Raw genomic sequence first — 13,477 nt, 5'->3', positions numbered from 1 at the left:
CTTGGTGGCCTTGCCCATTTCCCATAGTTTTCACTTGAGAGTAGAGAAAAGGAGACACCATTTTACTATCCCTCAGTGCTTCTTATGCAAATAAATACTGTTGTCGGGAATGATGGCCGGCTTAAATAGTGGGTGTGTGCTGGAGAATGCACTGTGCTTTTTAAAAATCAAAGTATCCATTAAAAATTTATTCTGCAAAAGAAACTAGAAAGAAAGCAATCTCTGCAGCCTACTGGTGTTGTGAATCCAAATGCTGATTCAGATAACTAAAATATGTTGGAGGGAAAAACTTCTTTAGTTGTGGAATGCATGTATAACTAATGTAATATATAACATATATATATATAAATGCTATGTATGTAGCTGATATATGGCTACAACTGAGACCAAAATGATCTTGTTTTGATATACAGTGCCTTCTCTAACGTTATGGTTTCTCTATAAATTAGGGGAAACAATTCCACAATGAAACACGAAGCATTTTTGCAAGTTGTGTCTAAAGAGTCCATTGAAGACTTCCTGCATTACACTCAGAATCCTGTAAGTGAGCCAATGTATATCTATATCTATATATATATATATATATATCACTTATGGAGTCATAAGTCTCTTACGGGTGCAGTAGTGTGACAAAGGGACAGAAACTATTTGTCTGGTACTTGCAGATGTGTGGGAATAATTGCTGTAGAAAATAAGTTCAAATGGCACTTGAAGGAATATAGGCTGAAAATGTTGTGGAATCTGAAATATGAATATTTATAAACCAGCTTTTTTTTTGTCATTTGGTTGTTCTGCATATAGCTTACTTTAAAAAAAATAAATTATTAGTACTGTGGTAGTACTAAAAAAAACCACTAACTTGATGAAGTATTGTATTTTTTAATTTCAACTTAAGGAAGTTTATTGGTATATAATGAATGTGAGTTGATGTACAAACATAGCAGAGTTGTGTTTCACTAGTGTTCATTCATTTGATAGTTTGGCCCGTCTACTTGTTCTTTGGTCTACATTTAATTCTACTTGAATTGTTATTTCTGTCACTGCTTTAGAGAAGGGGTAGACTGCTCTCTGTAAATGGTATTGTCAAGTTAGTTTCTTAAGCTTTTAATGGGTATTTTCCTAATATTACCTGGATCAGGGTAAAGAAGTTGACCTCAGTTGACCTCTAGGTGCACAAAGGCATGAACTGATTTAATGTAGCAACTGTATTAAACCCACAATCATGTTTTGTATAATAAGCTTACAAAAGTTTGTCTCCCAAACATCACCGAATCTTTCCCCAAGCAATTTGCTATTTCTTTCGTTTGTGTTCTTGTATGTAGTTATACATAGCAACTTTATTACCAGATTGCCTCTGCTTAAAGACATCCTTCCCGTTTTTACCTAAATCTAAACATTTTAACAAAAATTAATTAATTTTAGTTTTCACTTGCAGTGTTTCCTTTTCAGTTGATTTGGTTGTGTTGATTCTGCCATCTGCATTCAATAATTTATTTTAACTGCCTTGAGCTATTTGGATTAAAAGTTTTTTCATCCTTTTATTTTTCATCACCAATTCACAGGAGTTCTTGCGCAACAGTTTTCAGCTATTACCAGTATCTCTGGAAACTATGTCACCAGCCACAATGAGTATATTGATTAAAATTGTCTTCATGCCTTTGTAGCATAAGGGAACATGAATATCCAGATGAATTTTAGACTATCCAAGAGACTAGAGTTATTTTATTAATTTCCTTTTGAAACCTTCAGTGATGGAGGATGTGTGACCTTGTCTTGTCTTAGTATGAGGGTCCTCCTTTTAGGATCTCCCTTGACAAATTCTAGACTGGTTTTCTGGAGGATCCTGTGGTCAAATAAATTGTCATTAAAGCTCACTGCTTTCCTTAGATTTTGTATTATATTTGCCACTTATTTGGTGCTCTAGCCTTAGAATTTGCCTTTTAAACTTTTTTGAAAGTTCTGGTTTTAGCACTCCTGTTTCTTTCAGTGTCTGTTTTCCACACACACTCTCACCCCCCTTACTTCCCCCTTGAACTTTTTCTTTTCCTTCCTCTCAGTGTTTAGGTTCATCTGTGTCTTCTAAAATTCCAGGGGTTTGCTAATTTTCCTTCAAGATTTCTTGTGGGCTTTTCATTTTTTTTCTTCATAATCTTTTAAAAATGTCATATTGTGGTGCTGTTCATTGAGATCTTCAACAGGTGCTGTTAATTTTTTCCACTAAATCCCATTCTAATTCAAGAAAAGACGTAATTTCTTAGACAGAAAAATAGGAATCACAGATATGATTATCATTCACTGTCATCCTTTGCCTTTATAGGTTTTGGAATAATTCTATCTCATCCCAAAGAAAGATCCAAAAGCTCTGGTCCTATTATGAATTCATTCTTTCTGTTCAAAACAGTACAATCTTAATATCCTGTCTTTTGGGTTTGTTTGAAGCAGAGGGCTGCAGAGTTCCCTGTGAGGCCTTTGGTTTATTGTATTTATTTCCAGCTGTAGAATAGAATAGAAATTCTCTTATAAATATGTAACAGGATCTTTCTTCTCATACCCTTCTGGGAACTTCCTAATACTTATTGCTGCTTCTTTCATTCTTTTCTGTTTTTTTCTTCGACTTTTTGATGCCTTGCAGTGTAGCTGCAAACTAAAAATATATTTATTTCAAGATCATGGAGATTCTCCCTCTTTCCTCTGAAGTGTTTTTGATCCAGTAAAACTTCACTTCAGTATTGCAAATTGCATCTCAGAAATTATCTCATCTTCTCTCTGCATATTCCCTTTCCTAGCAGGCTGCCTACCTTTCTTTGATGCTAACAGACTCCCTGTGTCTCTGAGGTAAATTCTTCTAGCCAAGTCCTTCTGAGGAAATAGTTCAGATCAGTCTTGGAGTGCAGTCTTTACTGGAGACTGATGGTGGCTTCCCTGTTAGCAGGGCTTCAGCAGGAGGTGTGGGGTTAACACGCTCAGGAGCTGGGTTTGATGGGGGGCTTTAAAACAGTGCAGTGTGCTGAGGTCTGGTGTGTGCAGATCATATCCCAGATTAGTGCTGTCCCTATGGCTGTACTGACTGTTACATTTCCAGTCCTTGCCTAAGGATTTTCTTTCAACAGCCATCATCAATCGATGTTTAAGACAGCAAAGATATGATCAGGGACTTAAATTCTGTGCAGTTTTGAGCTTCATAGCTAAGGGTATGGAATTGTCTTCATTGCTGTCAAGGGCTAAAGACTTTTGTCTTAAAAGCAGCAGTCTTGCTTCATGATAAAGAGTTAAGTAGCAGACATTCCTTATGCTATTTTTAAAAAAGTATAACTTCTAGAAGGTATTTTACCTCTATAACTGCAGAGGAATGTCAGTTAATAATTAATGTAAAAACCCCCACTAATTGTAGAAAATATAATGAAATATAAGCCACTTCACTGATGTGGAATTATGTGGTATCTTCTGACCATTTATAGAAAAATACATTTGATCATTTTGACTTGAATGAGCTGCTTCAAGAATTGCCAAGGAAGCAAAAAGAAGTGCTATGGCAGAGACTGACACAGCTATTGCGAGAGAGCTTGATGGAGAGCCCTGTGGAAACATGGCACAGGACTGGAGATGATAAATGTGATGGTGACATGGAAATTGAGATAGCTCCAGGAATGGTAAGAATCTTGTAAAATGAAAAGGTGATGAATGTTTCATGATTTTTGGGAAATAAAATGGAATATTTTGATAACAGCTGAAAACATGCAAGAGTTATCAAATAAGATCAGTTCCAAATATCACCTTCCTGCCCATTTTTTAAAGGACTTAATTTATGCATGGGTTAATCTGAACTTATGATTGGTCTATACTATAAAAGACTAGATCTGCTGATAATTTTAGTTATGAAAGATGTGAGTTAGTTTTCTCAGTAGTGTTGGAGGGGCTGCTTGTACGTCTTTATTTCAATAAGTGAATGTTAATATTGCAGATGTTAAGTATCTGGCATACAGTATAAGAAATTCACTACCTGATTTGTGATGTCATTTTATTGAACGAAGATCATGAAATCTAGATTTGACTGCCCTTTCCACAAATGTAGAATATATCGAGTTTTTCTGACTCAGACCCACATATACTGCCTTCTGTGCTGTAGTCTATGTGGCCTTGAGAATACTGGGGGAAAAGGTCATTTAATTTTGGAGGCAAAAAAGAAATACAGTGGGGAAATCATTGGAGAAACCTACAGGCTTGTAGAAAAAACAGTCATCCATTCAGAGGCCTGTAGAATCACACACTTGGAGAGGTTACCAGGTGTAAACATTTCTGAGTTGCACAAGACCCTGCTAGTTAGGGACTTTTCAGCTCTGAAATGGATGTGTGTTTGAGTGGGTGCTTTGCTGCAGATGAGGATTTTAGTGCAGGAATGGATGCACATGTACAGTCACAGAGTTTATCTACTAGCTGGAGCTGAAAACTCTTTCCAAACTTTTTGAAAAGATGTACTTTAAAAATCTATGCTTTTGCCTCTTATTTGGTAGGTTTTGGGTGCCAGTATGCTCCTTTTTCAAAGTGGAAGCATAATAACAATTCAGCTTTGCTCTCTGTTGCTAAGGTTTATTTCTTGTTGGAATTATTTTCTGAGTCCAAAATAAACTGCAGGAGTGTTTCCTCAACGTTGCTTTCTTTCAGAAACAAACTGTAGCAGTGATCCAAGGAGTGGCAGCTGTTGTTACTGCTTCCATACCTGCAGTGGATGAAAATGTAAACTACAAAGCTCTTGTAGAATGCGTTTTTATACTAAATCGTGAGTACTTCTCTGTACAGAACGCAGCATTTTACAGAGACTGTTTCTTTGATCTGACTGAAATCCAGCTGGCCTATCAAACAGAATTCACAGGAGAAAAGTTGGTACTGGTTTAAGCTCGTATTTATGAGACAAAATTAAGGGAGCGTTTGCTTAAAAATCAGCTGCACAATTTAGAAGTTGGAATGTAAATGGTTTTCTTTCTCCCAGCTGTTCACCCAATGGAATATAACTTTGATTATCCTGTGACTTACATTACTTTTAAGGGAAACTCAGTACTTCATTGTTACTGATCCAAAAACTTGGGCAAAACCTTAGAGTTGCCTAAATACTGCATAAGCCATGAAGGTGTGTAAATGTGGCAGGAGCTAGCTGACACTGTGAGGGATAGTTAGTGTGCTAACAGACTACTGTTTCACAGGAATGACTTGGTTCATTGCAGTAAATAATTATTTAATTACTCTTGTAGGTATTCTTCCTGCATTACCTGCATCTGAAAAAATCCTACAGGACGCTATCCAACGTGTTTGTGAAATGTGGTGGGAGAAGGGACTGGAAAGGAAGGAGCAGCTGGGGAAGCCTCTGTTTTTCATTCTGCTGAGAAAAAGCCTGAATAAAGCTGCTACGGTATGCTGAGGCTATACTGACTTTCAGGTTATACTGAATATTTCCACAAAGATAATCCTTCCAATAAAACACTGCCTTCTCTAGAACAAATTTTAAAGATTTTTGGCATCAGTTTCACAAGTGAACTGGATTTTTTTCTTTTGCATTCCTTTTAATCTTTTCACTCTTTTGTCCAGTCCAATGGCCAAGGTTTTTATAGAAATTAACTCTTTTTGTCAGTTCAGATTGGAAGTACTATGTTCAGCTATGCATAGAGACTTTTGAGGGAAGCTTCATCTTCCTTTGCTCTTTATTTGTCTACAAATAATTTTTATTTTCTATTTGTCTGAAATTCTTTTTTCAAGATGTGTGAGTTACTTGTAGTATTGTGATACACATCTTTTGCACTAACAAAATAGATGTATCCTTATTTCTTTCTTCTGTTTTTCCCTGTTAACTGTATGTATTGTATGGATTTTAAAGTGGAATGGTGTGGTTTTAATGTATTTTGCATGAAATGGCAACTTTGTTTCTGTACTTGAGCATGTCCTCATTTGTTGGAAGTCAGAATTTCTGCAGTTATGTGTATTTTTTTTCCCAGTAATGTGATGAAATTAATGTTCATAATTTCACAACCTAAAAATCTGTCTGTAACAATTCATTTCAAATTCATTATTTAAAATCCTTTCAATGCCTCTTTGCATTAAAACTATGCCTACTCCTCTCTAATGTGGGCTTCCTCTTTCCTGTCAGGGTGCAGATATAGTTCGTGTATGGAATCTACATCAGACATTACTTTGTTTTGATTATGATTCAGAGGAGAGTAATGAAGTCAAAGACTTGTTACTTCAGTGTTTTATGAGTGTAAAATACATTAACAAAGAAGAGGTAAGTCAACTTTTATCTTACTGTGGTTTTGTGCCAGTTAGCTTTGGTCGCTTTTAATAGTTTTACAGTACAGTAGGTAGCAACATGAGACACATCAGCTCTGGCTCCAAGCTATAAATGGTTGATTCTCTGGAAAAACTTGTTTCTATTCCAGCCTGAAGTGTGAAAGTGTATGTCTAAATCTTCTGTCCAGTTCTTGTATCTCGAGGCAATAAAAATCAAGTGCTTTGCTTCCATTGCGTTTCCCTTGATACTTAAAATCATTCTGTGGTGTAATTCTCTTCTTTTATAGCAGTTTTTCTTTTATTGAAGACAAGTAACTGTAGCAAAATAATTTTCGTTCTAAATGATTCCATTTAGAAGATTGCATTGCCATATTTTGTTTTAAAAGCATAAAAAGAAACCAACTTCACAGAAAAATGAGAATTATTTTATTTAACTACGTGTATTTCTCTTAGTGAACAGTTGCTGTTTTGTTGTTTTTAGATTGTGTCTGTGCACCAGGACAGTGGTGTCCAAGCCTGTTTTCTGGTTAGGTGACCAGACCACCTGACTTTGTCTCTGAAGTTCTGACTCCTCCCTGCATCTAAAATAGATATATTCCTTTTCCTATGGAATATATGAACTTCTGTCATAAAATGAGCTCTGAGATTGCTGCATTAATATGGCAGTATGAGGATATGGCATCTTGAAAAAGGAGGTAGCAAAGGACTTAGGTGAAATGTTTGAAAGAGCAGGATTTGGATACTTGCTACAAAGTTGGTGGGTTTTTTGTTACTTACATATCATATTTTAAGCTATTTTAGTTTTGACTAAAATTGGGATGTACTAAGACAATATGAGAGTTGGGAATGGAAACAGAGAAAATATGGGTGGAAAGAGAAAAGACAGGTAAGACTATATTGACAGAGTTTGCAATTAGTTTTGTGTCCTTGGTGTATTTCATTTTAGGTGATTTTTTGCCCTCTGGAAAAAGTGTGTACTTGTGTGTGTTCTTTGTCCCAGTACTTAAAATGCATTAGCTATATTTGATTCTATATGGTTTTTTCTTCTGTTATATTCAAATCCACTGTATAATTTTAATATTTTGTCTTCATATAGGCACAGTAAATACTTGGTAATTATATATGTAAAATACAACTGCTATCTAGGTTTCAGAAGCAAATTCTTGTAGTTATTTTTTTCTTCCAAGTTGTGTGAGACTTTTAGTATTACATGTTAATTACTACACAGCTTTTCTAAAGGAAGATTGCACCTTGAATCTTTGAGTGAAACACAGCCTTCAGTATATAAGTTGTGGTTTTGTTATGTGGGTTTTTGTTTGCTTGTTTGTTTTTGGTTTTGATTTTTTTTAAATATGAGGGGAAAAAAGCAGTGGCAATCAGACTTGGTAATGAATATTTTTCCTGCCATATTAAAACTCATCCCCTTTGCTCTACAAGAATGTGCAAATTTGGCCACACTTCGCACATTCACTTCTCTGCCCAGGATTTTTCTCTTTGCTCTCCCAGTGATTTCTGATTCTTGACATTTTGTCATGTTTGCATTTTCATAGGACTGTCTCTTTCTAGGTAGATATAGAGAGCACCTTACTGCACTCTCTGCTCTGTCATCTGATCATTAGTGGTTTAAATCCTTGATTCTGGATTCTTCACTTTCTGGCTGGAAGGACTGACTGAAAGTAGCAGCTCCCAGCTGTTGCCTAATGGCTCAGCCTTGGCCAGTGGTGGGTCTGCCTTGGAGCCCTCTGGCATTGGCTCTATTGGACACGGGGAGAGTTTCTGGCAGCTTCTCACAGAAACAACCTCTGCTGGCCTCCACTACCAAAACCTTGCCATGCCAGCCCAATACACAAGTGATGTTACATCCTGGAGGATAAGAGTTCAAAATAAAAGGAGAACCATAACCCATTCTGGAAAGATCCCAGGACAGGGTTCAGTTAAATTAAGTGTCTGAAATAAGTTTAGACATCTGTGCAGGAGCATAATCACTACAGGTCCTGGGAAGGACTTGATTGCTTAAATGAATGACCCATGCTACACTAAATGACCTAAGTTGCCTCAGACATCCATGTGGGGCTGGCACGTAAAACACTGTCATAGATCTCTGCCTTCTGGAAAACCATCTGGGCATGGAAAATTGTGCTGTGCTTAGGGTGTGTGCTGTATTAACCCTAGTCAGCAGAGTCAATAGAACAATTCAGTTCCATAAAGCAGTAACTAAACAGCTGATGACATGGATCACTCTTCAGACAATTAGCATTTTAGGGACTTAAACATCCAAATTCACTTGTCTCAGTTTGTGAACAGAAATCCAGCTTCAATATATGACTTTCCAGGAATGGAATGGTAACCAGCTTGGATGTTCCTAGCTCTGCAGACAGGAGATTCAAAGTGTTCAAAGCATTTTCTTTTGCAAAGCACTGCACTTCTGTTGCAAGTCCTTTTGTTTGGGATTTGCGTGCTGTGGGAGTTCAGTTGCAGTGATAACACACCTCATGTGTGTTCTCTAATTTCCCTTCCTGGCTCATTTCACTAATTGGTAGATTGTAGCAACAAGAAACCAACCAACACTCCCCCAGTATCTCTACTGGACCTTCTTCTTGCATCCTGTGTTGCTGCTAAAATGCTCGTAGTAATACCAAATATCACCATGTTATATGAATTGCTATGATGCGAAACTGAGCTTCTGTATATCAGGCCTAATACTCCCTTTAGTGCCTGCAGACTTGTCCTACAGTTCCTAGTTTTTTAGAGTACATATCCCAGAGCACAGCACCATAGCAGCTTCAGCTGCTGTAACTTCAGGTTGAAATGATCCTGTGTTGCCATGGGCTAGCATTCCTCTTTTCCTTTCCAAAGTATAATGTTCAAGCAGTAATACCATGGGTTGATTGAAGGAGGTGGCTGTTTTTTCCTAGTAAGGTTGTTTTTCAGACAGATTAACTGTCTGCAATGGTTCATCATACACAAGGCTGAAGGAAGGGAAGGGTCAGGAATGCAGTGTATCAGTTCTAAATCAGATTAAACTGATAGAGAATTGCACATTTATACCTCATTGCTAGATCAGGGAGTTCAGTGTTTCTGCCTTCCCAGGCTGTGCTATTCAACACAGAGTAGTATTTCTCAGAGGCTTATTATCAGGCTGCATTAGTGGAGTGATCCTCTGACTTTATGTGATTTATGAAAACATTCTTGTTCAGATGGGGTTTCCAGTCCAACAGCTGCAGAGCCTGCAGAGCACGTTACTGTGGTAGGTCTTTTGTATTCTCTTTCCTTGCTAACCTTCTGTGTGTGTATAGAACAAAGCCACGTGCTCTGTGTCCCAACATTCTGATACTGCATTAATCCCAAAGGTGACAAGTTCACAGTCTTATTCACCTATCACCAGTTTACATGTCATGATAATGAGAATGTTGATACCAGTAATTATTTCAGATCCATTACTCACAAGCAGCAGATTAAGTTAGAGGCACTTACCATAATTTTCAGGAGCAGGCTCAATCTTTTGAAACCTAAGGCTAAAAGGAATTGGTTGAAATCTGTTTTTTGGCTTTTTATCATCTGTCTTGCTTCTGGGGTTGTAGCAGATGAGGTGAGTTCAAATTTTTCCTCATCCTTGCCTTATTGAGGGAAGAGCTGTAGGTCAAGACTCCCTTGACCTTTTGTTTTGTCAGGGATGTTGATGTGTGACGTGCCAAGTGGGACTCCTGGATATTGATATTAGGCCACCAAAGTTGGAGATAGAGGCAACTCTCGTTGACAACAGGAAGGATTCCATTGTAGGCGAGAATCTTGACGCTGTATTTAGCCTTTAGGTCTTGATTTTTATGAGCTTCTGAATTACTTCTTCACTTAAAGGCATTTCAGCTATCAATTGCACTACAGGGCAGTTTCCAACTATGTGTTTCCTTCTCCCTCCCCTGCTCTGTGAGATTCCAACTCCTAGTGTGACTGGCATTCTATTTTCTCTCTTTTGTCTTTGTCTTAGGTGTGAACACAACTCTTGGTCCAACTCTCAATGGAATTGCCTCTGAACCTCTGCTAATTGTTCAGTGACCCTTTTGCACTTCTGCCAATGTGTTCTTTACTATGGCACTTCCTTTATTAATTTTCCTAATTTATTTTTGGCTAGAAAGCTGACAGATACAAAGGACTCTTACAACTGGCTGACTCACCCTTAAGTATGATCAAACATTTTTAAGTCTTAGAAGCTGGATGCCACTACTTCATCTGTAAGCTAAGTCAGAGTGAGGCTGCCTGTACAGATACTGTGTAAGGCTCCAATTCTTTGGGCAGATCTTGCTGATTCTGGAAGAGCATTGGCTTATTTCCTTCATCCACAGCCTTCCACTGCCTTTTATTGCAAAATTCTATTGCTCATCAGATTTGTCATCATTGTTCCTGACTTGATAAGATGGAAGAAAACTAATTTGGGAAAAATAATGTTTCTGCTTTCATGAATGAAAGCAGCTCCAGGAGGTTTGTAATATTACCTTTCATGTGGCAAGAGGAAAGGAATTGTCCTTGCTGATCAGAACATTTAATTTCCTCAGTGGCCCAGCTGTTCTCTGTGGCTTTGTTAAAAATGTTCCTGTGTCCAGTGCTGGTAGTGTTTTATTTATCCCTTCACCGTCGTTCCAGCGTTGTCTTGGAATGATATTGCACTTGGCAGAGCTCAGTGATCTGGCTTTGATGAGGGTGCTGAGTTGCACAGTCTGTTACCATTCTGGAATGCTGCTTGAAGTCACACCAAAACAGAATGGACATTGAAGGAATGGAGGCAGATAGGTGATCACATGTTCATTTGTTCTGTGTTTTTTCTACAGTATGAATAAAAGTAATGCTTGAATTCTGTTTAATAATTAAGAATCTTAAATTTTTTTTCTGTTTCACCTATGCATTTTAAAATTAAAGATGTAGTTTCCTTTGTGATTTTTGAGGTACCTCTTAAATTGAGTATTCTTCTGAGGTTTGATTTCCCTTTGTTTTTTCCTCTTTTCCCCTCCCCACAGGGAAGAAGATTCCTGAGTTTTTTGTTCAGCTGGAATGTAAACTTCATTAAAATGATACATGGAACTGTTAAAAACCAATTACAGTTCTTTCCAAGGTATGCATCCTAGTTAGAGTACTTAATTAGGAAGAGCTTGTCCAAAATCTTGTTTGTCTCGCTCTCTAAAAATACCTCGTGTATTGAAATAATATACCAGGATCCAGAAACCCTCGAATCTTCTGAATATAACTGCTATATTGTTTCAGCAACTTCATTTAATAGTTGCTCTGATGTGCCTGGGCATACAATTATAGGAGTAGTAAATGTTTATTTGCCATTAGCTAAAGCAAATGACTTTGATAGAAATTTGCAGTGCTTGTGTGAGGGTTGCAGGTCCATTTCTTCTTTTGTAGGGTGTTTCTGTTTTTTCCTATGAGCAACCTCTAAATTAATTTGATAGGATTCTATATGCAGACATTCTAATAAGAGGTGACTTGCAGGATCAATCGTAGCCTGAGAACTTGGCTGATGGATGAAAACATGGAGACTTTCTTTCTTTGATTATTCAGTGAAATATTGCAGAAGTGATTCTTTGCATTAAAATCAGAGGCTTTCTAATGCTTTCAGGTAAAATAATGTATACCTGTACTTCTCTATAAAGAATTTAAGGCATTCATCATGACGTAAATGATAAAGTATCTCTGTGAATGTTTTGACTTTCCCACCATAAGAGATATTTCAAGTACCATGTAATAGCGCTTGCGTTCATTAATTAAGAGTTTAAGGTGGTAGTTATGGGTGTGGACTTGAAAAAGAGAATTTCTTCTTCTAAAAATCAGGGTGATGCACAGGATTAAGAACAAAATTGGTATGCGTAAAAACCTTCACATTTCACCTTTATGAACTGTACATAGATATGGTTAATATGCTTTCTTGACAGTGTTTTCTATATGTTAATACAGATCCTTGATGGAATACATTTCAGAAGTTTACTTCAGGGCCTGGAAGAAGGTGTCCGGAGAATTCATAGAGGTAACACTATGCTTGAAATTTCATTTGGATAGTTTTGAGTTTCAAGGTGGGAAAGACTCATGACTTTCCACCTCAGAGAGGTGCCTTAAACAAGCCTTAATGAATTATTTCCCTAAGGAAAGGGCCTCTTCAGCATTGTCAAGGAGTACCAATATGTCATGCTTTGAATGTTTTCCCACTGAGATCAGCTTAGCTGCAGTTAAACACCTTTAATTCTGCTGCTGAAATATTGGTTCACACAACTATGCATATACACAGTGTTTTTCATAAACACACCAGTTAGATGAATTATTGAAGCTTTTATTCAGTATGTGCAAGTCTGTATAGTTGATAGCTCAAGTATTTATCTAGTTTTTGTGGATTTCCATGGAAGTGATTAAAGGCATAATTACAGCATCACAACAATGCTAGAGCAAAATTTCAGATAACAAATATTCTTATTTACCCTGCTTTAGCTTCTGACTATTGGATTAACTGTATATTCTGAAATTTTGAAAATCAGTTGAGGCAGACTGAGGCTCTGAGCACAGAAAAGTTTGAGCCAAGCAGAAGCCAAGTAAGAAATAATACCAGATACTATTTTCAGTTGCTTGTTTTAGGGAAAAATACGGTTGTTGCACAGCTGCAGTAGTTACTATTGTTTTATTGTGTTAACAGGAGCATGTGTGTGTTTTTACTGTAGGTACTTGAATATAACTGCATTCAGGATTTCATGCATCATGGAATTCATCTTCCCAGAAGTTCTTCTGTTCATTCTAAAGTTAGAGAGGTAAGTTCCTGGAAAGCATGACATGAGCTAGTAGCATCAAAATGAGATCAATTGCTATACAGTGGAAAATTTCCATTTCATACTAAAATACTATATACCAGGTGTGGCTGGAATGGAAATGCTTTCCTTCATAGCAGCCTGTATGGGGCTGTGTTTGGTGTCCTGGTGGCACACCAGTGTTCTGGTTGCTGCTGAGCAGTGCCTGTGAGCAAGAAGCTGGGAGGTCACAGCTGAGACAGCTGACCCAAATTGACCAGAAGGATATTGCATGCCATACAACCATCATTCCCTCAGCAAACTGAGGGAAAGTGGGTTCTTGGGAGGCAGCCATTGCTTGGAGACTGGCTGAATATTGGTCTGCTTGTGGCAGGTAGCGAGTGATTGCATTTGCATCACTTGTTTGGGGACTTTTT

General features: G+C 37.4%; 1 protein-coding gene across 3 annotated transcripts in view; it reads left to right on the top strand.

Annotated features, from left to right (window-relative positions):
* The first annotated feature begins 441 nt into the window (after positions 1 to 441).
* Positions 442 to 13,477, top strand: part of NCAPG2 (non-SMC condensin II complex subunit G2) — a 44,282-nt gene continuing 31,246 nt past the window's right edge. For all 3 annotated transcript variants that reach the window (XM_069006420.1, XM_069006419.1, XM_069006421.1), the window contains exons 1-8: positions 442 to 540; positions 3,459 to 3,650; positions 4,663 to 4,777; positions 5,247 to 5,404; positions 6,137 to 6,271; positions 11,286 to 11,380; positions 12,226 to 12,295; positions 12,978 to 13,064. In XM_069006420.1, coding sequence (XP_068862521.1) covers positions 466 to 540; positions 3,459 to 3,650; positions 4,663 to 4,777; positions 5,247 to 5,404; positions 6,137 to 6,271; positions 11,286 to 11,380; positions 12,226 to 12,295; positions 12,978 to 13,064 — 927 coding nt within the window. In that variant the 5' untranslated portion in view covers positions 442 to 465. The remainder of the gene's footprint in view (positions 541 to 3,458; positions 3,651 to 4,662; positions 4,778 to 5,246; positions 5,405 to 6,136; positions 6,272 to 11,285; positions 11,381 to 12,225; positions 12,296 to 12,977; positions 13,065 to 13,477) is intronic.

Source organism: Aphelocoma coerulescens, chromosome 2 (genome assembly GCF_041296385.1).
Source record: "Aphelocoma coerulescens isolate FSJ_1873_10779 chromosome 2, UR_Acoe_1.0, whole genome shotgun sequence".
Taxonomy (NCBI): domain Eukaryota; kingdom Metazoa; phylum Chordata; class Aves; order Passeriformes; family Corvidae; genus Aphelocoma; species Aphelocoma coerulescens.
Note: the sequence above shows the minus strand (reverse complement) of the source record. Positions and strands in the feature narration are given on the sequence as shown.